This window comes from Piliocolobus tephrosceles, chromosome 7 (genome assembly GCF_002776525.5).
Source record: "Piliocolobus tephrosceles isolate RC106 chromosome 7, ASM277652v3, whole genome shotgun sequence".
Lineage (NCBI taxonomy): Eukaryota > Metazoa > Chordata > Mammalia > Primates > Cercopithecidae > Piliocolobus > Piliocolobus tephrosceles.
In genome coordinates this window covers 99,244,173-99,269,373 of record NC_045440.1, presented here as the reverse complement: position 1 = coordinate 99,269,373, position 25,201 = coordinate 99,244,173, and the positions used below count along the sequence as shown (strand labels likewise).

The window sequence follows — 25,201 nt, the reverse complement described above, 5'->3', positions numbered from 1 at the left end:
TACCATTTTTAAAAAGGAATGGAAGCTTTCCAGAGACAATACACCTTCTGTGACAGACATTAGTGAACTCATCAGCTTTTCTTGTTCTCTCCCCTCCAGCTACGTGGTGATGCTACTCTTCCTGACTCCCTCGAAGTTAGGAGTGGCCATGTGACTAATTCTGAATACTGGGTTGTGGCCAACCAGACATGTGTCACTGCTGGCTGGAGCTAATATGAAACTCTCCAGCTCCCCTTCTCCTTATTGTGGTGACCACAGATATCTCAGATGGTTGAGGCCCTGTCAGCGGGTCGCTGGGTGTGGATGACAGGAGCAGGGCACCCTGCCAACCTGGGGTGGGCCTGGAGCAAGAGTGAGGAATAACCTACATTATGTGAAGCCGCTGAAGGGTGAGGGTTGTCAGCACTGCATAATCTAGCCTATCCTAACTAATATACGTCCCTTGCTTGGAAAATGTAGAGTCCAGGTCATGAGTTTTAACAAAGATACAGAAACGAAATGTGCTGGGTGGCACAGTGAAATTTATTTGTCTTTATGATTTACATATAATAATTAAACACAGAAAAGAATAAACACTGTCAAGATGGCCATATGTAGCTTAGGAAATGACTGGTCCCAATGCAATCATACAAATGTTCATTCGGCGTAAAAATGAATTTCTTTTTAATGGTTTTAATCTTTTATTTTTTATTTTTTTCAGTCCCCAAGGCTTGTACCACTCAGTACAAATGTTTTTGCTACTGGGTTATCATCAGGCACATGATGTTTACCAATTCCCAGGAAATGAATAAAATCAACAGAAACATCCTGTGACAATAGAGTACATTTTCATAGAAATGAAATTTATGAGCTTATTACAGTTTGAATCAGTTCAGCTATTAGATCTACACATAAAACATAAAACAATAATAACAAGTTACATTTATATTTTTTTAAAAAATATTTATCATACTTTTTTGTGCAAGGATTCCACTGATTTCTTTGGTTTTAAACACGATAGCTCTATTTTACCTAAATATATATAGTTCTATTTGTACCAAACATCAAAAATCAAAAAATTAAACAAAATTTCAAAGGGTAAAAATGGAATTATTGCTTCGATATAAAAAAGGCCTAGCCCATTTGAGAACTATTGCCATTACTACTTTCCTATTGCAAAACTATCCTGGAAATCAAGGAATGTACCCCATAGCTCCCTGCAGAAAGTATAATTTGGTTGCACATTATCATCATATTAATATGACCCTACCTTCACCAAAGCTATCCTGATCTTGTCCTTAAAAAACAAAACAAAGCAAAATAGCATAAATAAATAAGTTTACCTAAGGGGATACAATAAATAGACTAGTATACTAGATAGGAATAAAGAATATTGTAACATAAAGCCCTTCAGTGCTGCACAATTAAACAATAGCTTTGGATTTTCAAGGTCTCTAAACGCAGCCTCCATTTCAAAACACAGTTTATTGCTGGTATGCAGCTGACAGAACAAAAGAATGCATTTCTTTTGTTCTCCTCATCTGAGAGTGAATGCACAGTAGATACAACTGTCAATTCTGCCTTTTGGGAATTTACCTGGGCATGTACCATTGTCAGTTTTTGACCTCTGACTAATTGTAGGGCAAAATCTTAGGATTAAAAATATACAAATATTCCTTCAATTCCTAGTGGTTCCTTGGTCTCCAGAATAGTTAAAAACAGAGAGGAAATTAGACTCAAAAGTTTTGTTGCCTTCTTTTTTTTGCATCCATCGCATCCAGAATGGGCTGTCTTTTCGCAGTGTATCTCTGACGAAGTTCTTCTATCTCCCGTTCCATCATAGGGTCCAGTGCTTTTAACCGCATCTGTAGTTCTTCTAAACTTAGATTTTTCAACTAGATATAGAAACAAATATATCAATATAGTGAAATTATCCACAACACATTAATGTCTAATGAGTTTTAACATAAATATTTCAGCAAATTCTTTACATCATCTTTGAAGTATGGTTCAACAGTTAAAACAGGAATTTCTTCCTTGAAGAACCCAGAGGTCATATCTTACAAGAACCTCCAGTAATCTGCAATGAAACAATTGGATCATCTGCCTTTAGTAAAGGGCAAATGACAAAAATATGCTGATGGAATTTGTAAAAAGGTACAAAGACAAATCCACCACTGCCAACAAACAGATTTTCAGAATATGTTCCAGGTATATTCACTCTAACTTCTTACATCTTTGCCAGCTACCGAGTGCTACAATAATTATGAACACTTGCAGAGATCACCCAAGAACATGACAAGACTGAATAAAGGTTAAATTAACCATTCTATCCTGCATTTTACCAAATGCTTAATAAAGAAGATGACTGTGGTAGGTGGTGGGAAGTAAGGCTGAATAGGCCTGGTGAGGCCCCAAAAGTAGGAAGCCGTGATCAATTCTGGAGTAGGACAGTTATGTAAGAGTATATAGATTTTGTTTCTCCTTCTCCTTCTTCTTCTTCTTCTTTATTTATTTTTTTGAGACAAGGTCCCACTATGTTGCCCAGGCTAGCCTCAAGCTTCTGGGCTCAAGAGATCCTCCTCCCTCGACCTCCTCAGTAGCTGGGATGTGCCACTGCACCCAGCTAAGGCTTGGTTTTAAAATAAAACTTGCAACTTCCTTTTTGTTTTAAAAAGATAACTGTCTTTGGTTATTTTATGAGTCAAGGAAGAAAAATACTCATTACTTATAGTCATCCAAAGTAGCATGTCCCAGCAGATCCTTTTACTCGCCATCCCTGGCCCTATCGTGACTTCTGCTTCCAAAAACCAAATTCACTCTTAGCTGAAAAAGACTCTGAGGATACTGAAAAGAATGAGTCACAGACTCTCTGAAGAAAATTCAAAAAAGGAGTTCCAAAAATATTTTGAGAAATGACAGTGTTATGGAGAAGAGTATGCAGGCTTCCATGATGATGACTTTGAAGATGAACGCCACTCACTTCAGTACATAAGAAGTTCTGGTATGTATATTAATAATCAGCCCTGTTACTTTGTAGTCATATGTCATGAAAGAACGTAGCTTTTAATATTATGCTATAAAAGATACATTTATATATAATATGCATTATTATACACTTTCTTCATTGACTTTTAATTCAAGTAGTGATCATGCATCTGTTACATGCTCGGTGCTGTTCAAATTGCTGCGGGGATACAGAATAAGACAAACAGGGAAACTCCAAACTTTGAACTGTACACATCAGTAATGGCCACATTGAAAGGCCAATGTATACCACACAACCACATTTCCCAAGAAAGACACACCCAACTATGTCTACGTAGGATCCAATTCCACTTGTGTGTTCTTCAATATCATCTCTATTTCAGCCGATGTTAATCTTTCCCATTTCTAAATTTCTATGTAACCCTCATAATTTAAACAACACAATTTAGTATTTGATTCTAAATCATGTACTATTTTATAATTGATTTTTATGCATGAGTGTCATGTCCCTAGATATTCCAAAACATATTTAGACTTCAGAGACTGTACATACACCAAGAAACTATCCTACTATACTGCAAATAACATGACATAAAGGTAGATAGATAAACACAAATAAGAATACAGGACCCAAAGGAGTGGGTTACTCTAAGATTAGAAGAACTAACATATTATATAAAGCAAACAATTATCATTACTTCAATTCTGATTTAAGTTATTCCTGTAAATATCTTGTACTACTTTTACTGGGGCAAACTGCCAATAAGTTTATAAATATTGTATTGCAGTAATACAATGAACTCAGAGAAAGAAGCTACTTAGAAGAAAAATTTTCTTCCTTTAACAGATTTTTATATTTTCAATATGTAAAATTTGTGAAAAACAGGTCTGTGATATTAGAGAACCATTATCTAACATTATTAAGGAATTTGGTGTTCATGTAAGTAAATTAATGAAGTACCTAAATCTTAGTCCTTTAAGTGATAAAACTTTGTCTCAGTATCACATACACATACATATACACACACATGCAAGCACACATGTGCGCACACACATGTATTTACATGTGCTCTTTTTTGGTTCTATATGACTTTTAGGATATTTTTCTAATTTTGTGAAAAATGATGTTGGTATTTTGATAGGAGAAGGACTGAATCTGTAGACTGCTTTGGGCAGTAAGGTCTTTTTCATAATATTGATTCTTCCAATCCATGAGCAGATGTATTTCCATTTGTGTCATGTATGATTTCTTTCAACAGTGTTTTGTAGTTCTCCCTGTAGGGATCTTTTATCTTCTTGGCTAAGTATATTCCTAAGTAATTTATTATTATTAATTATTTTACAGCTATTGTAAAAGAGGTTGAGTTCTTGGTTTGATTCTCAGCTTGATCACTGTTTGTGTACAGTAGTGCACTGATTTGTGCACACTGATTTTGTAACCTAAGACTTTACTGATATGGTTTGGCTGTGTCCCCACCCAAATCTCATCATGAATTATAATCCTCATAATCCCCATGTATCTAGGGAGACACTGGTGGGAGGTGACTGGATCATGGGGGCAGTTTCCCCCATGCTGTTCTGGTGATAGTGAGTGAGTTCTCACAATATGTGATGGTTTTATAAGGGGCCCTTCCTTCTTCACTCTCACTCTGCTCACCCCTGCCACCACATGAGAAGTTACAGGCTTGCTTCACATTCACCTTCACCTTCTACCATGATTGTAAATTTCCTGAGTCCTCCCCAGCCACATGGGACTGTGAGTCAATACACCTCTTTCCTTTATAAATTACTCAGTCTTGGGTGTTTCTTTACAGCAGTGTGAAAATGAACTAACACAGTTAACTGGCACTGAGGTAGTGGGGCACTGATATAAAGATACTTGGAAATGTGGAAGTGACTTTGGAACTGGGTAATGGGCAGAGGTTGGGATAGTTTGGAGGGCTCAAAAGAAGATAAGAAGATGTGGGAAAGTTTGGAACTTCCTAGACATTTGTTGAATGGTTTTGGCCAAAACGCTGTTAGTGATGTGGACAATGAAGCCCTGGCTGAAGTGATCTCAGATGAACATGAGAAGCTCATTGGGAACTGGAGCAAAGGTCACTCTTGCTATGCTTTAGCAAAGGGACTGGCGGCATTTTGCCGCCACCCTAGAGATCTGTGAAACTTTGAACTTGAAAGAGATGATAGGGTATCTGGTGGAATAAATTTCTAAGCAGCAAAGTGTTCAAGATGTGACATGGGTGCTCTTAAGAGCATTCAGTTTTACGGATTCACAAATAGATGGTTTGAAATTGGAACTTACATTTAAAAGGGAAGCAGAGCACAGAAGTTTGGAAAATTTGCAGCCTGATGATGTGATAGAAAAGAAAAACCCATTTTTCTGGGGGAGAAATTCAAGCCTGCAGCAGAAATCTGCATAAGTAATGAGGAGCCGAGACAATGGGGAAAATGTCTCCAGGGCATGTCAGAGATCTTGCCAGCAGCCCCTTTCATCACAGGCCTGGAGGCCTAGAAGGAAAAATAGTTTGATGGGCCAGGCCCAGGGGCCCTGCTGCTCTGTGCAGCCTTAAGACATGGTACCCTGCATCCCAGCCATTTCAGTTCCAGTCATGGCTAAAAGGGGCCAAGGTACAGTTCGGGCCATGGCTTCAGCTCATGCCTTGGTGGCTTCCACGTGGTGTTGGGCCTGCGAGTGCAGAGAAGTCAAGAACTGAGGTTTGGGAACCTTTACCTAGACTTCAGAGGATGTAATGGAAATGCCTGGATGTCCAGTCAGAAGTTTGCTGCAGGAGTAGAGCCCTCATGGAGAACCTCTGGTAGGGCAGTGCAGAAGGGAAATGTGGGATTGGAGCCCTCATAAAGAGTCCCCACTGGGGTGCTCCCTAGTGGAGCTGTGAGAACAGACCCACTCTCCTCCAGACCACAGAATGGTAGATCCATCCACAGCCTGGAAAAGCTGCAGACACTCAACACCAGTTTGTGAAAGCTGCTGAGAGGAGGGCTGTAACCTGCGAAACCACAGGGGTAGTGCTGCCCAAGACCATGGGAGCCCACCTCTTGCATCAGTATGACCCAGATGTGAGACACAGAGTCAAAGGAAGTCATTTTGGAACTTTAAAATTTAATGGCTACCCTGCTGGGTTTCAGATTTGCCTGGGGCCTGTAGCCCCTTTGTTTTGGCCAATTTCTCCCATTTGGAAAAAGAGCATTTATCCAATGCCTGTACCCCCACTGTATCTTGGATGTAACTAACTTGCTTTTGATTTTACAGGCTCCTAGGTGGAAGGGATTTGCCTTGTCTCAGATTAGACTTTGGACTTCGACTTTTGGGTTAATGCTGGAATGAGTTAACACACTGGGGGACTGTTGAAAAGGCATGATTGTATTTTGAAATGTGAGGACATGAGATTTGGGAGGAAGCAGGGACAGAATGATATGGTTTGGCTGTGTCCCCACCCAAATCTCATCTTGAAGTGTAATCTCCATAATCTTGGTTTATAATCTCCATGTGTCTACAGAGAGACCTGGTGGGAGGCGATTGGATCATGGGGGCACTTTCCTCCATGCTGTTCTCATGATAGTGAGTTCCCACAAGATCTGATGGTTTTACAAGGAGCTCTTTCCCCTTTGCTCTCTGCTCTCTCCTGCCATCATGTGAGAAAGTCCAAGCTTGGTTCACCTTCACCATCTGCCATGATTATAAGTTTCCTGAGGCCTCCCCAGCCATGCAGAACTATGAAACAACTTGATTTTTAAAAACATATTGAGACTTGTTTTAGGCCTATCATATGGTTTATCTTGGAGAATGTTTCATGTTGGATGAGAAGAATGTATATTCTGCAATTCTTGGGTAGAATGTTCTGTAAATATTTGTTATGTCCATTTGTTCTAGAGTGCAGTTTAAGTCCTGTCTTCATTGACTTTCTGCCTTGATGATCTGTCTAGTGCTGCCAGTGGAGTGGTGAATTCCCCCACTACCACTGGGTTGCACCTATCTCTTTTCTTAGATTTAACAGCAATTGTTTTATGAATCTCAGAGCTCAAGAGTGAGGTGCATATTTATTTAGGACAATATCTTCTTGTTGGATTGATCCTTTTATCATTATATAATGTCCTTCTTCATCTTTTTTTTACTGTTGTTGCTTTAAATCCTGTTTTATCTGATACAAGAATAGCTACTCCTGCTCACTTTTAGCTTCCATTTGCATAGAATATCTTTTTCCACCCCTTTGAGTCTATACAAATCCTTATGTGTTAGGTAAGTCTCTTAAAGACAGCAGATATGTGGTTTGTAATTTTTTATCAATTCTGCCAACCTGTATCTTTTAAGTGGAGCATTTAGATCATTTACATTCAACATTAATATTGAAATGTGAGTTACTGTTCCAGTCATCACGTTGGTTGTTTTCCAGATACTCTGTTTTCTTCGTTGTGTTATTGTTTTACAGGCCTTGTGAGTTTTATGCTTTCAAGAGGTTCTATTCTGGTGCATTATCTACCTCTTGTTTCATGATTTAGAACCCCTTTTAGCATTTCTTGTAGGGATGCTCTGGTAGTGACAAATTCTGTCAGCATTTGCTTGTCTGAAAAAGAATGTATTTCTCCTTCATTTATGAAACAGTTTTGCTCGATACAAAATTCTTAGTTAACAGTTTTCTGTTTAAGGAGGTTAAAAATAGGACCCCAGTCCATTCTGGCTTGTAAGGTTTGTGCTGAGAAGTCTGCTGTTAAGTCTGATAGGTTTTCCTTTACAGGTTACCTAACGCTTTTGTCTCACTGCTCTTGGTGATGTCCTTTTTGCAAAAAATCTCCTAGAAGTTCTTTTTTAATTAAAAAACTTTTTCTGTGGGTGCATAGTAGGTAAATATGGGGTACTTGAAATGTTTTAATACTGACATGCAATGTGAAAGAAGCACATCATTGAGAATGGGGTATCCATCCCCTCAAGCATTTATCCTTTGAATACAATCCAGTAACACTCTTCAAATTATTTTAAAATGTACAATTAGTTATTATTAACTATAGTAACCCTGTTGTGCTATCAAGTAGTAGGTCTTATTCATTCATTCATTTTTTTTTTTTTTTTTTTTGACAGAGTCTTACTCTGTCATGCAAACTGGAGTGCAGTGGTGTGATCCTGGCTCACTGCAACCTCTGCCTCCTGGGTTCAAGCAATTCTTGTGCCTCAGCCTCCCAAGTAGCTGGGATTATGGGCATGTTCCACCACATCTGGCTAATTTTTATATTTTTAGTAGAGACGGGGTTTTACCATGTTGCCCGGACTGGTCTCAAACTCCTGACCTCACGTGATCTGCCTGCCTCGGCCTTCTATTTTTTTTAATACTCATTAACCATCCTTACCTCCCCGTCACTGCCTTCCTTGCCCCACCACCCAACTACCCTTCCTAGCCTCTGGTAACCATTCTTCTACTCTCTATGTCCATGAGTTCAATTGTTTTGATTTTTAGATTAAAACAATTAATAAATGAGAACATGCAATGTTTGTCTATGCCTGGTTTATTTCACTTAACATAGTGATCATCAGTTCCACCTAAGTTGTTGCAAATGACTGGATCTCATTATTATGACTGAATAGTACTCCAATGTGTATATGTACCACATTTTCTTTATCCATTCATATTTTGATGGACACTTAGGTTGCTTCCAAATTTTAGCTATTATAAATAGTGCTGCAACAAACACAGGATGCAGTTATCTCTTTGATATACTGATTTCTTTTCTTTTGGATACACACCTAGCAGTGGAATTGCTGGATCATATAGTTCCTAGGAGTTCTTTGAGCTTCTTATATTTGAATATCTACATCTCTAGCAAGGCCAGGGAAGTTTTCCTCAATTATTTCCTCAAGTAAGTTTTCCAAACTTTTTGCTTTCTCTTCTCCCTCAGGAACACCAATGATTCTTAGGTTTGGCCATTTTACATAATCCCATATTTCTTGGATACTTTGTTCATTTCTTTTCTTTATTTTTGTTTGATTGGGTTAATTTGAAAGCCTTGTCTTTGAGCTCTGAAATTCTTTCTTCTACTTTGCCTATTGTTAAAACTTACCACTGCATTTTGTAATTCTTTAAATGTGTCTTTTGACTCTGGAAGTTCTGATTAGTTTTTCTTTAAAATATCTATATCTCTTTAGAAAAATTTTCATTCACATCCTGAATAGTTTTTCAAACTTCTTTATGTTGTTTTTCACCTTTCTCTTGTATCTCCTTTGGTAGCTTAATAATCCACCTTTGAATTGTTTATAAAAAGGTATTTCAAAGATTTCATCTTGGTTTAGATCAATTACTGGAGAGCCAGTGTGATCTTTTCAGGGGTGTTATAGAACTCTGCTTTGTCATATTGCCAGAATTGTTTTTCTGGTTCATTCTAATTTGGGTAGAAATATATAGAATGCTTCACAAATGTGCATGTGAGCCTTGCACAGGGGCCATGCTAATCTTCAGTTTTTCATTCCAATTTTAGTACATGTGCTGAAGTGAGCACTGTCTCAATTTTTTTGAAGAGAAAATCTTTATAAAGTGTTCCACAGAATATACTGCCTTCTTTCTAAGCAGAGGACATAAGGAGACGGTCTTTCCTTGATAGTGAGTTATCATTACTTTTATTAATAATCTGTGTTATATATTAAATTTCTCACTCCTTTTTTGGCTTTTCTGTCAGCTCCTCTTCATGGCCATCGTTGAACATATACCCTTCCTATCTCTATAGCAAGTATGTTCATCTATTGGGAACCAGAAAAGCAATTAAACAACCTCATAAGGCATTACCCCAAATAAGAATAGGTTGTGAGTGAAATCCTGAAGCTGTCTGAGGAAAGACAGAGCATGGCCTTAGTGCTGAAGCTCATTAAACCTGTTTCTAGTTTTGTATTTATTTTACAAATATCTGATTTCAGTTTTGTGGTTGTATAAGGTTGAGTTTACAGAAAATCTGACTTCTGCATAAGCTACATATATAGCTAGGTCTTCAGGTGGGCTGTCAGAGAACTTCAAAGTACTCACTGACATATTTATTGAGATTTTTCTACAGACCAAGCATAGTAGGTTCAGAGATGAGTAAAACACTCTACCTCCCACAATGAGATTGTAATCTAGCTGGCAAGACAGGCCCATACACAGCTAACGCACTGAAGGATGAGTAAGATGATAAAATGGGAAACAGGATAGAGAAGGAAAACAGCATGAGTAAAAACATATAAGGTACACAACTGTCTGGCATCTTTAGAGGTATCTAGCAGACTGCTGGGATTAGAGAAGGATTCATGCAGGAAGATGAATAGAAGATGACTCAGGAAAAAGAGAGCAAGGCCAGGTTGCTGTGGGCCTTATGTGTGTTGCTGCAAACTTCTGTGACAAGAAAGAAATGCTGTCATTTTGAGCATAAATAGTGATGTGATCACATATGAACTTTAGAAAAATAACTCCAGTAGCAGGTATAGGAAATGGATTGCCATGGGAGAAAAAAATGGAGGCAAGATCCATTAGTAGGTTACCACAACAATCTAGTGAGAAGGTTAGGCTTGGATTAAGACAATGGAAGTGGAGACTAAGAAGAGAAGGATTTGAGATCTTTGAAAGTAGAATTGGTAGGGTTGTTTTTGTTGAGTGACTGATTATAAAGGGTCAGAAAATAGGAAGGGTTAAGGATGATTCTGACTTCAAGCTTCGGTAATGGGGTAGAGATCGATACTATTAATAAGGTAGGGCAGTTAATGAAATTAATTTTAGTACTAGTGAGTTTGAGCTATGAACAAGGCACCAAGGTGGAGACATCAGATATGGATTGTAATTCAGGGTTTGGAGGTGAGGAGAGAGATCCAAGCAAAAGATACAGACTTAGGGAAGTATCAGCATTTAGGCTGTAACTGAAACCCTTGATGAGGAGTAGGTTATCCAGGGAAAGAAGGTTTTCTCCCTGATCTTACTATCTTTCAGATAGTGTCCAACAGAAAATAACACTCACACTAAGCATTTGTGGTCAGACTCTTCTCATTTTGTTAATAGAACAGTAATATCAGTAGGTTTCTAAGTAGCTCTAAATTATGGTGTCATATAGACAAAAAAAAGGTGAGGTTGTGTGGCAAAAATTTTCACTTTTTAGATAGTGGGCATGATTTATAGACAAACTTCTGGCTTTGATTAAGCCCTAATAACATGTATTTAACACTTGGTGTTTCTCTAGCTATCAAGCCTCCCACAAGCATGAAAATGTTTTTGGAAAGAAAATGTGATAGAAGTGGCCTTTTCAATCTCTCGAAAAACAGTACTGCAACTGCTCAATGCCTTAGTAGTAAAAAGATTCACAAACCAGATAAAGAGACTCACAGTGATTTAAATGACCCTGTATTATCATAGTTTTTATCCTTTCATTTTATTTTTGCAGTTGCAAGATCTAATAGAGTGAAATAGAGTGAAAACAGAGCTCCCATACAAAGGGAGGGGACCCAAAGGGGGTTGCCATTGCTGGCTTGAATGCCTGGGTTTATATCCCGATCATTGTCCCTCCTGCTGTGCTCTCAGGCAATAGATGATTGGCTATTTCTTTACCTTCTGTTTTTGCCTAATTAGCATTTTAGTGAGCTCTCTTTACTATCCGATTGGTTGGGTGTGATCTAAGTTGCAAGGCCCATGTTTAAAGGTGGAAGTGGTCACCTTCCCAGCTAGGCTTAGGGATTCTTAGTCGGCCTAGGAAATCCAGCTAGTCCTGTCTCTCAGTGCCCCCTCTCAACAGGAAAACCAAAGTGCTGTTGGGGAGGTTGGCCGACGACCACTCTAACTGCTTCCTACTGAATTGGGGTGAGATTTTATCCTTTTAAGATGCAAATCCAAATTAAAAGTTTTTTGAGCTAATAAGGATATTAGAAGAAAAAGTTGAACTTCCTAATATCAGTATATTTTGACAAAAGTTTCCTTCATTAAAATCAGGTTTCCTGAAAATCTTTACGAAAAGGAAGGAAAATCACCTCAGAATTATGTTTATGGATCAGAGTTTGTGGTAAATCTGTTACTTTTTTTATATATATAGGAAAGAAATGTCACTTGCCATCTTTCTATAATACTTAAAACACAAAGTAGCTGTGTTACCATAGCTATACACTGGTTTACTAGTTCCAAAATCAATTCAGTGTTGGAGTAACAAATCTGATTCATGCTTCTCAGAGTTTATAATGGGGTCAGTCAACTCAGTAAACGTAATAATTTTAAAATATTCATACATTGTAAGTTTTACTGTACATTTACTGAACAATTGTATAAAAAGGAATAACTGATCTGGAAATGGCTTTAGTGTGTTTAAGGCTAGTTCTCTTTAATAAAATTCAGTTTTTAGGTAATAATAAAATAGAACCGGGGTGGGGCAAGATGGCCGAATAGGAACAGCTCCAGTCTCCAGCTCCCAGCTCGAGTGACACAGAAGACAGGTGATTTCTGCATTTTCAACTGAGGTACTGGGTTCATCTCACTAGGGAGTGCCGGACAATCGGTGCTGGTCAGCTGCTGCAGCCCGACCAGCGGGAGCTGAAGCAGGGCAAGGCATCGCCTCATCTGGGAAGCGCAAGGGGGAAGGGAATCCCTTTTCCTAGCCAGGGGAACTGAGACACACAACACCTGGAAAATCGGGTAACTCCCACTCCAATACTGCGCTTTACCAAGGGTCTTAGCAAAACGGGCACACCAGGAGATTATGGCCCACACCTGGCCGGGAGGGTCCCATGCCCACGAAGCCTCCCTCATTGCTAGCACAGCAGTTTGTGATCTAATGGCAAGGCAGCAGTGAGGCTGGGGGAGGGGCGCCCGCCATTGCTGAGGCTTAAGTAGGTAAACAAAGCCACTGGGAAGCTCCAACTGGATGGAGCTCACAGCAGCTCAAGGAGGTCTGCCTGTCTCTGTAGACTCCACCTCAGGGGACAGAGCACAGCTAAACAACAACAACAACAACAACAAAAAGCAGCAGAAACCTCTGCAGACGCAAACGACTCTGTCTGACAGCTTTGAAGAGAGCAGCGGATCTCCCAACACGGAGGTTGAGATCTGAGAACGGACAGACTGCCTGCTCAAGTGGGTCCCTGACCCCTGAGTAGCCTAACTGGGAGACATCCCCCACTAGGGGTAGACCGACACCCCACACCTCATGGCGGGGTACACCCCTGAGAGGAAGCTTCCAAAGCAAGAATCAGACAGGTACACTTGATGTTCAGCAATATTCTATCTTCTGCAGACTCTGCTACTGATACCCAGGCAAACAGGGTCTGGAGTGGACCTCAAGCAATCTCCAACAGACCTACAGCTGAGGGCCCTGACTGTTAGAAGGAAAACTAACAAACAGGAAGGACACCCACACCAAAACCCCATCAGTACGTCACCATCATCAAAGACCAGAGGCAGATAAAACCACAAAGATAGGGGAAAAGCAGGGCAGAAAAGCTGGAAATTCAAAAAATAAGAGCGTATCTCCCCCTCCAAAGGAACGCAGCTCATCGCCAGCAACGGATCAAAGCTGGACGGAGAATGACTTTGACGAGATGAGAGAAGAAGGCTTCAGTCCATCAAACTTCTCAGAGCTAAAGGAGGAATTACGTACCCAGCGCAAAGAAACTAAAAATCTTGAAAAAAGACTGGAAGAATTGATAACTAGAATAATTAATGCAGAGAAGGCCATAAACGAACTGACAGAGATGAAAACCATGACATGAGAAATATGTGACAAATGCGCAAGCTTCAGTAATCAACTGGAATAAAGAGTATCAGTGATTGAGGATCAAATGAATGAAATGAAGCAAGAAGAGAAATATAAAGAAAAAAGAAGAAAAAGAAATGAACAAAGTCTGCAAGAAGTATGGGATTATGTAAAAAGACCAAATCTACGTCTGATTGGGGTGCCTGAAAGTGAGGGGGAAAATGGAACCAAGTTGGAAAACATTCTTCAGGATATCATCCAGGAGAACTTCCCCAACTTAGTAGGGCAGGCCAACATTCAAATTCAGGAAATACAGAGAACACCACAAAGATACTCCTCCAGAAGAGCAACTCCAAGACACATAATTGCCAGATTCACCAAAGTTGAAATGAAGGAAAAAATCTTAAGGGCAGCCAGAGAGAAAGGTCGGGTTACCCACAAAGGGAAGCCCATCAGACTAACAGCAGATCTCTCGGCAGAAACTCTACAAGCCAGAAGAGAGTGGGGGCCAATATTCAACATTCTTAAAGAAAAGAATTTTCAACCCAGAATTTCATATCCAGCCAAACTAAGTTTCATAAGTGAAGGAGATATAAAATCCTTTACAGATAAGCAAATGCTTAGAGATTTTGTCACCACCAGGCCTGCTTTACAAGAGACCCTGAAGGAAGCACTAAACATGGAAAGGAACAACCGGTACCAGCCATTGCAAAAACATACCAAAATGTAAAGACCATTGAGGCTAGAAAGAAACTGCATCAACTAATGAGCAAAAGAACCAGTTAATATCATAATGGAGGGATCAGATTCACACATAACAATATTAACCTTAAATGTAAATGGACTAAATGGTCCAATTAAAAGATACAGACTGGCAAACTGGATAAAAAGTCGAGAGCCATCAGTTTGCTGTATTCAGGAGACCCATCTCACATGCAGAGACATACATAGGCTCAAAATAAAGGGATGGAGGAAGATCTGCCAAGCAAATGGAGAACAAAAAAAAGCAGGGGTTGCAATCCTAGTCTCTGATAAAACAGACTTTAAACCATCAAAGATCAAAAGAGACAAAGAAGGCCATTACATAATGGTAAAGGGATCAATTCAACAGGAAGAGCTAACTATCCTAAATATATATGCACCCAATACAGGAGCACCCAGATTCATAAAGCAAGTCCTTAGAGACTTACAAAGAGACTTAGACTTCCATACAATAATAATGGGAGACTTCAACACTCCACTGTCAACATTAGACAGATCAACGAGACAGAAAGTTAACAAGGACATCCAGGAATTGAACTCATCTCTGCAGCAAGCAGACCTAATAGACATCTACAGAACTCTCCACCCCAAATCAACAGAATATACATTCTTCTCAGCACCACATCACACTTATTCCAAAATTGACCACATAATTGGAAGTAAAGCACTCCTCAGCAAATGTACAAGAACAGAAATTATAACAAACTGTCTCTCAGACCACAGTGCAATCAAACTAGAAATCAGGACTAAGAAACTCAATCAAAACCGCTCAACTACATGGAAACTAAACAACCTGCTCCTGAATGACTACTGGGTACATAATGAAATGAAGGCAGAAATAAAGATGTTCTTTGAAACCAATGAGAACAAAGATACAACATACCAGAATCTCTGGGACACATTTAAAGCAGTGTGTAGAGGGAAATTTATAGCACTAAATGCCCACAAGAGAAAGCTGGAAAGATCTAAAATTGATATTCTAACATCACAATTAAAAGAACTAGAGAAGCCAGAGCAAACACATTCAAAAGCTAGCAGAAGGCAAGAAATAACTAAGATCAGAGCAGAACTGAAGGAGACAGAGACACAAAAATTCCTCCAAAAAATCAATGAATCCAGGAGTTGGTTTTTTGAAAAGATCAACAAAATTGATAGACCGCTAGCAAGACTCATAAAGACGAAAAGAGAGAAGAATCAAATAGACACAATAAAAAATGATAAAGAGGATATCACCACCGACCCCACAGAAATACAAACTACCATCAGAGAATACTATAAACCCCTCTACGCAAATCAACTAGAGAATCTAGAAGAAATGGATAATTTCCTGGACACTTACGCTCTCCCAAGACTAAACCAGGAAGAAGCTGAATCCCTGAATAGACCAATAGCAGGCTCTGAAATTGAGGCAATAATTATTAGCCTACCAACCAAAAAAAGTCCAGGACTTTTTTTGTGAATCCAGATGGATTCACAGCTGAATTCTACCAGAGGTAGAAGGAAGAGTTGGTACCATTCCTTCTGAAACTATTCCAATCAATAGAAAAAGAGGGAATGCTCCCTAACTTATTTTATGAGGTCAACATCATCCTGATACCAAAGCCTGGGAGAGACACAACTAAAAAGAGAATTTTAGACCAATATCCCTGATGAACATCAATGCAAAAATCCTCAATAAAATACTGGCAAACAGGATTCAGCAGCACATCAAAAAGCTTATCCGCCATGATCAAGTGGGCTTCATCCCTGGGATGCAAGGCTGGTTCAACATACGCAAATCAATAAACGTAATCCAGCATATAAACAGAACCAAAGACAAGAACCACATGATTATCTCAATAGATGCAGAAAAGGCCTTTGACAAAATTCAACAGGCTTTCATGCTAAAAACTCTCAATAAATTCAGTATTGATGGAATGTATCTCAAAATAATAAGAGCTATTTATGACAAACCCACAGCTAATATCATACTGAATGGGCAAAAACTGGAAAAATTCCCTTTGAAAACTGGCACAAGACAGGGATGCCCTCTCTCACCACTCCTATTCAACATAGTGTTGGAAGTTCTGGCTAGGGCAATCAGGCAAGAGAAAGAAATCAAGGGTATTCAGTTAGGAAAAGAAGAAGTCAAATTGTCCCTGTTTGCAGGTGACATGATTGCATATTTAGAAAACCCCATTGTCTCAGCCCAAAATCTCCTTAAGCTCATAAGAAACTTCAGCAAAGTCTCAGGATACAAAATCAATGTGCAAAACTGACAAGCATTCTTATACATCAGTAACAGACAAACAGAGAGCCAAATCATGAATGAACTTCCATTCACAATTGCTTCAAAGAGAATAAAATACCTAGGAATCTAACTTACAAGGGATGTAAAGGACCTCTTCAAGGAGAACTACAAACCACTGCTCAGTGAAATGAAAGAGGACACAAATGGAAGAACATACCATGCTCATGGATAGGAAGAATCAATATCGTGAAAATGGCCATACTTCCCAAGGTAATTTATAGATTCAATGCCATCCCCATCAAGCTACCAATGAGTTTCTTCACAGAATTGGAAAAAACTGCTTTAAAGTTCATCTGGAACCAAAAAAGAGCCCGCATTGCCAAGATAATCCTAAGCCAAAAGAACAAAGCTGGAGGCATCACGCTACCTGACTTCAAGCTATACTACAAGGCTAGAGTAACCAAAACAGCATGGTACTGGTACCAAAACAGAGATATAGACCAATGGAACAGAACACAGTCCTCAGAAATAATACCACACATCTACAGCCATCTGATCTTTGACAAACCTGAGAGAAACAAGAAATGGGGAAAGGATTCCCTATTTAATAAATGGTGCTGGGAAAATTGGCTAGCCATAAGTAGAAAGCTGAAACTGGATCCTTTCCTTACTCCTTATACGAAAATTAATTCAAGATGGATTAGAGACTTAAATGTTAGACCTAATACCATGAAAACCCTAGAAGAAAACCTAGGTAATACCATTCAGGACATAGGCATGGGCAAGGACTTCATGTCTAAAACACCAAAAGCAACAGCAACAAAAGCCAAAATTGACCAATGGGATCTAATTAAACTAAAGAGCTTCTGCACAGCAAAAGAAACTACCATCAGAGTGAACAGGCAACCTACAGAATGGGAGAAAATTTTTACAATCTACTCATCTGACAAAGGGCTAATATCCAGAACCTACAAATAACTCAAACAAATTTACAAGAAAAAACCAAACAACCCCATCAAAAAGTGGGGAAAGGATATGAACAGACATTTCTCAAAAGAAGACATGCATCCAGCCAACAGACACATGAAAAAATGCTCATCATCACTTGCCATCAGAGAAATGCAAATCAAAACTACAATGAGATACCATCTCACACCAGTTAGAATGGCAATCATTAAAAAGTCAGGAAACAACAGGTGTTGGAGAGGATGTGGAGAAATAGGAACACTTTTACACTGTTGGTGGGATTGTAAACTAGTTCAACCATTATGGAAAACAGTATGGCAATTCCTCAAGGATTTAGATCTAGAAGTACCATATGACCCAGCCATCCCATTACTGGGTATATACCCGAAGGATTATAAATCATGCTGCTATAAAGACACATGCACATGTATGTTTATTGCGGCACATTCACAATAGCAAAGACTTGGAATCAACCCAAATATCCATCAGTGACAGACTGGATTAAGAAAATGTGGCACATATACACCATGGAATACTATGCAGCCATAAAAAAGGATGAGTTTGTGTCCTTTGTAGGGACATAGATGCAGCTGGAAACTATCACAAACTATCACAAGAACAGAAAACCAAACACCGCATGTTCTCACTCATAGGTGGGAACTGAACAATGAGATCACTTGGACTCGGGAAGGGGAACATCACACACCGGGGCCTATCATGGGGAGGGGGTAGGGGGGAGGGATTGCATTGGGAGTTATACCTGTAAATGACGAGTTGATGGGTGCTGACGAGTTGATGGGTGCAGCACACCAACATGGCACAAGTATACATATGTAACAAACCTACACGTTATGCACATGTACCCTAGAACTTAAAGTATAAAAAAAAAAAAAAAATAGAACCTGCACAACTAAGAGTAGTTCTCAAATTTTTAAGCCTCAGTACTGTGGGAGGATATTGTAGTTTGACAATCTTTACATGCATTAAGGACACATAGTTGGTTAAATAAATACATTAACTGACATGCAGTAAGAGGAAGAACTGGAACGCAAAGCCAGTGGAAGCAGGACCCACAATCTCTGAAAAACACATAAAGAAAAAGATGAATTTCAGAGCGATATTGTTTCATTACCTGAAGCTTTTGTCCTACTCCTAGAAAATTTTGCTTTTCCTGGACAGCTGAAAGGACAAACATCAGCGGGCAAGACATACTAGTAAGGGCAGAGAAAAAAATCCATTTCCATAAAAGGATTTAAAATGAGATCAGGTAAATTAAAATTGTATGGGCCTGAGATAAACATATTTTGAGATCTGGGATTATTAAAAGTCATTGTTTGTGACTAAGTCATTTGTTTAACGGAAGCAATAAAGTTGAGTTATGAGATAAACGTTCACAGAATCTCACTGCAAAACAGAACCTCAGAGATAACTACTCTAACTTCCTTATTTTGGGTGAGGAAATGAGAGCTAGCTTACTCCAGTACACTCTTGGTTTATGGCAGAGACAAGATTGACCTCTGGGTCAGTTATACTACATACTACATTGGCACTCAATTGCTATTTAGTATCAAAGTTTGTGGGAGAAAAATCCCAAATTTATCTTTTCAATTTCAATTTCTTCTCTCTCTCTCTCTCTCTCTCTCTCTCTCTCTCTCTCTCTCTCTCTCTCACTCTCACTCTCTCTGTGTGTGTGTGTGTGTGTGTGTGTCTGTGTGTGTGTGTGTGACTGGACCGTCAATGTAACCAATTCTGTGAGACAACAATAAGTGTTATAAAGGGATGCAGTTAGCTCAGGTACAAGACCCTTCTCTTGCCTTGTTCAGAAGGAAACAAGAGCCATAACCCATTTTGACTCATAATTTTGGGGAGGGCGATTTACAACAATTTCAAAGTATCCATTTCTGACTCACTAGACTTCATTAATTAAAAATGACAATGTTTTGGGCTTCCTTCATTAAAACCCAACAGAGTTTCTTAGGTGATTTTAAAGTAGGACGGGTGCGGTGGCTCAAGCCTGTAATCCCAGCACTTTGGGAGGCCGAGATGGGCGGATCATGAGGTCAGGAGATCGAGACCATCCTGGCTAACCCGGTGAAACCCTGTCTCTACTAATAAATACAAAAAACTAGCCGGGTGAGGTGGCGGGCGCCTGTAGTCCCAGCTACTTGGGAGGCTGAGGCAGGAGAATGACATGAACCCGGGAGGCGGAGCTTGTAGTGAGCTGAGATCCGGCCACTGCACTCCAGCCTGGGTGACAGAGCGAGACTCCGTCTCAAAAAATAAAAATAAAAAAATAAAGTAGGAGAGAGAAGAGGAAATAAGACAGAAGAGTGTGGAAACATGCTAACTCCTTTCTATCAGAGGACATACATACTTTTAAATTCTGCAAGTTCAAAATAAGTAATTGTCTAATATGAAGTCTCACTGGAAGCTTGGTCATGTTTCAAGTAGCAAAAGTTATTTAGATAGAAGTCAAAAGTTATCAAGTTTGATATTCTTAATCTAGCACTGTTAGAGAGTTCAAAAATGTTAAGTCACCAAAAATGGGGGGTGTTGCTGGTCGTCGACCTGAGCCGAAAGGAAAACTTTTTTTTTTTTTTTTTAATATTCAGCTATGAAGGCTACAGTGAATAGAAAACCCTGCATATGACATTTGTATAGAGCAGTATTTTCAAATGAAATAAAGAGCAGAAGCTCAGTAAAAGGTCTATACCGTCTTCTTTAAGCTTAAGATCAGTTAGTAGACTAGGATCTCCCAGTTCTTACAAAATAATTGTTTATACCAAACGAAAGACTTTAAAGAAAAACTGTAAAACTCTTAACACTAATAATTAGATGGATGGACGAATATTGTTTTTAGTTAAATTAAAAAGTCAAAACTACTTTTTAACAGGAGTCAATATTTTGTTTGAAAATTGATATAGTTTGGTACATGAGTGCCAGCTTAAATAAGAAACTCATTTTGTTAATATAGCCCTGGATAATTACATTTCATTCAGGAGATGACAGATCAATATCCATAACTATGACATTTCTCAGTATCTCTAAAAAAAATAAAAACCAAGTAAAAGATACGCAAATTAATAATAACTCAGTTACTAGCTCTTGCATAAAACAGGAGCCCAAATAACTCAGTGATATGAGAAGTTAGGGTGGAAAATAAGATTAAATCAATTCACTGATAACTCTGACATTTCAAAACTTTAATAATTAGAATTATTTCTGAACTCTATAAGAAGTATTGAAAGGCTGCTTATCAGAAAGAGTTGTCAGTAAAATTAGAACTTCCTTTAAGTTTACATATCTAGTCTACTATAAAAACCTAAAATATCACAGTCAAGTGATAAAACTTACTTCATAAAATAATTCATCTTAAAATCTCGGGAAAAACACTACGATTTCTATATAATTTTGTTTTGACAAAAATAGTCCTAATTACATGAGTGATTTTTAAAAGTCATAATCTCAAATAGCAGAAACAAGAGTATGAGGGTTTTGAATATATCACTGTAATAACATTTCAAGACCTAATGATTCTACGAGTTACTAGAACAATCAGTCTGTCAAAATAAATGAGACACTACTACAATGAAGCAAATGGTCTTACATGTTAATGTTAACACATTTAGTCAAACAGTCAATCAAGAGAATCCTAAGGTTTGCTGTGTTTACTGGGAAAACAAACTCTTCCTAGCAACTGTTTAAATAAATCTTGCAGATACTACAGACTATATTAGTGGCCTGTGATTAAAAAAATATGGGTTGCTAATACTGTATCCTGACTCATCTATTTTCCCATCTGCTAGCAATTCTAACGATATGAACTATCAACAGAATGGCTAACAACAATAATTTTCTATGGCAATTTTGATGCAGAATTGCCTATAGCATTTTTGAGATTTACCAGTGCATGTCTCAGACTGTTTTGAGTTGTTTGTGGCCTGGAGCAATGTACTCTTTTTTCCCTTTTTCCCTTAATATTCCATTTTACTGAAATTTTTACTGTGTTGAACAGAATCTTGTTTGGTTTTAGAAAACACTGTTGATGGAGGCTGCCACACATTTTACTAACAATGAGAACAGGAAACACAACAAAGTACTAGTAAAAATCCAGTCAAGTCCACTGATTGGTTTACATATACATAAACAGGCAAGGGGCCTTTTGCCCATAAGCCTGAGCCACAGGGATAACAGGTAGTACTTAAAGTTTAAAAAAAAGAAAAGAGAACATTAATATATTAAGGCTTTTTCCTAATTTAATTCCTGGCACTGAGAAGCATACAAAAAAGGAGCATTCTAGTCAATCCAAACTACTATGAAGTCTGTTTAAAGAAAATCGTACACATACATTTAAAATATGCACTTACAAAAATAAGATAGTGATAATTTCAGGCACTTGACACTTACACTGTAGAAGAAAAGCTGAATTTCTCACTGTAAAAATGTGATCTTAAAAGCTGCATTAACATCAAATCTATTGACAGATTCCCCTTCCCCAAACAGACATTATTTATCCTGTTCTGAGCTGAGTGGCCCAGGTCTTCAGCTGACTGAATAACCAAAAATATTCTGGGATTACAACTGGAAACTACCATGAATCGTTCTGTTTTGGCTGTTTAACTTCAGAGCACCTAGAAGAAACTTAAGATTCTAGATTTTCATTCCCAAAGAAAAGGAAGAATAGAGTTTCTTGTGAATATCAATGAAGGAGTAGGAGAAAGTGCCAATTATTGTTTACAATGTGCTGAATACTATCCTAAGGTCCTGTACGCTAAGTCATTGAAGTCTAGCAATCACCTTAGGGGGCAGATGTTACCAACCACGTTTGACAGGTGAGGATGCTCACAGAGATTAAATCACCCACCCTAAATCTCTCAGCAGAGGTGCTTATGTAGGCACTCAAAGGCAACATCTAACCCACATAAATTTGAACTGGAGTCTACTGATAGCTATTTCATGGGTCTCCCAAGAACTACAAAAGCACTTCAAAATCCAATGATCATGTGAAACAGTTTTTTAACAAATTGTTTATAGATTAAAAATAGAAAAAAATTACTTAAAAATCTCACCTTTCCTGTCAGATTACACCTGGTGAAGCATTTTACTTATAAGCTATTCATGTATTTTAGCCATCACTGGCCATATCAAGTAAGTGCATATGTGTTAATCAAGCATTTTTCTATTTAACCAGCTCTTTAGCCAAAGAAACACATTTCTACATAGCCCTTTGGGATAGATTTCATAATGTTATCAATAAAAAGAGAGCTACCCTGACAAAACCAATAAAACATGTCTCCTTCACATTCCAGTGAGACTTTGCCTATGTCTGTCCAGACTGTTCCACAGTTGGTTTGGTGCTGTGTTTACCTTGAATCTAGTGCAGGAGTTACAAACTGATGAGCATTACCATAATCATCTTGTCCTGGAGAAATCTTGGCCACCCGTTTAAAAAAGGAACAATGAAATTTTCATTGCATTCCTCAATGGCAGCTGACCACCCATTCCTTTTATGCATTTTCAGTTTCTAGTAAGTAGCTTTGCTTACTAAAAATATCAGGAAAAGCTTAATTTGGGCACACTTCTGTTATATTGTCAGTGGCTCTAAACTTCTAGGCCCAGGACAACAAAATCTAAGTAACTCAAAACCAACCAGTAATTAAATCTTTCTGGATCTATTAAAGGCAGATGAAAAATTGTATTAGTTTTGACTGATTTCTTATCTCAGCGATTCTGATTAGTACTTTGAATAGTTTAAAACACCAATGAAGCCATAAATAAGAGGTTAACAAATTAAGTGATTAATGTTCTTTTTATACTTCAATTTAAGAAAAACATTATATGACAAACATTTGTTATGGAAGATCACAAACATTACAAAAACAACAATGGTTAAAGTATATCTGTAACTAGCTTACTGGGTAGTCAAATCTCTGTGGAGCAATAATACAAACTTAAAATAATTTAATTTTTCTCCCATTACACTCTTTTGGCTACGCAAAGCCAAATTTCCTTGATATATCCCACAGTAAATCTTGGGATGATTTCACGGATTTCTGGTCACTTTTACTTATTAAAAGTCCAGATCAATTATAAACTTCAATCTCCTATTAAGTACAAATTTTGCCCCTTCCCTTAGCATGAGCTTGCAACAATTTACAGCGGGGAAGGATGATGTCTATATCTAGAACCTTCTCGCCATTTCTTTCTAAGGTCTACTTCCTCCAGTGCTGGCAGCAGGAAGGAGACAGCATGTTATTATGTAAATGGTGACTTGTCAGTGGGGTGTGTTTCCCTGGTCTTGCTCTGGTTTGATTACTAGTGGTTTGTGCACAGAAAGCGTGTGCGTGTATTTCCTGATGTTGTGGTATTATCCTAGTGCCCCTTTTATAGAGGGGCTGCCTAACATCTTTTCTGAGTCAGATATTGTCTTCTCTGACCTGAAAGTCACCTGGGCAGCATTATGACTTCTGACCTCCTCTTTTGGAGTAAAGAGATCATAGAAGTTCTCTACACTCTCCAGGGACTAGTGGGACCCAAGGAACGTAAGGGGTTATCTAATCTCTTGCTAGCTCACTACTCCAGTGGTCCTTAGTTATCCCACAGACCTTAGCTCTACCTACAGAAGTCTCCCACCTACAAAAATCTTTGGGAGAGAAGCAGATATCAGTGTCTATGCTAATATACCTTCCAAACTTCCAGGAACTAAAGGCTCTGCCTTTAGTGGAACACCAGTGAGTCTACAGATTACTGACCTACAGCTAGGTCAGTAAGCACCTTGCTGGGGTACCAGGTAACGGTATCCCTTTCCTGCAGGCACCACCATTCTCTGTGAATGGATCTCTGGAAGGCTCCTTATTTGACTTTAGGTAAGGAGAGAGCTATTTTCTTCCCCTCCCACTAGGTTATAAATTCCATTTGGACAGGGCCTTTGTTTAGTAAACAGCTACATCTCTAGTGCCTAGAACACTGCTTGGAACATAGTAGGTGCTTAATCAATATTTATTGAATGAATGAAAAATGGTGGGTCTCTTAGTAATCCCCAGAGGGAGGTGGCTGGTTTCAGTTGTTGGTGGCATGCTTTAGAATATTGGGTACTTACCACTTGCTATTATCAGCTGTGGATTCTACTAACAATTTTGTGGTAACAGAAAGTCCCTTTCAATGTCACAGTATACATCTATTAACTATTTTAAAAATGGTGAAACCCCGTCTCTACTAAAAAATACAAAAAAACTAGCTGGGCGAGGTGGCGGGCACCTATAGTCCCAGCTACTCGAGAGGCTGAGGCAGGAGAATGGCATAAACCCGGGAGGCAGAGCTTGCAGTGAGCTGAGATCCGGCCACTGCACTCCAGCCTGGGTGACAGAGTGAGACTCCATCTCAAAACAAAAAAACAAAAACAAAAAAAATGTGTGTGTGTGTGTGTGTGTGGCATCAAGCTGGTAAATTTACAGTTGAAGTAAAGCAAAAAGAATATCTGGGAAGATCAGGGTATTTTCCAGCATGTTTAGTTAATATTACTATAGGATAGTTTCATGTTCCACTACATGTTTATTCTGCATGTCTGATGATACAATTATT

The 25,201-nt window shown here is 38.6% G+C and overlaps 1 protein-coding gene and 1 non-coding gene across 2 annotated transcripts in view; both read right to left on the bottom strand.

Annotated features, from left to right (window-relative positions):
- Positions 1 to 501: 501 nt before the first annotated feature.
- Positions 502 to 25,201, bottom strand: part of STK3 (serine/threonine kinase 3) — a 335,851-nt gene continuing 311,151 nt past the window's right edge. The window contains exon 11 of the mRNA XM_026454966.1: positions 502 to 1,874. Within this exon, the coding sequence (XP_026310751.1) occupies positions 1,716 to 1,874 (159 nt within the window). The 3' untranslated portion in view covers positions 502 to 1,715. The remainder of the gene's footprint in view (positions 1,875 to 25,201) is intronic.
- On the bottom strand, positions 9,368 to 9,471 carry LOC113224966. Its single transcript, XR_003309582.1, has one exon. It is a non-coding gene; the product is annotated as a U6 spliceosomal RNA (small nuclear RNA).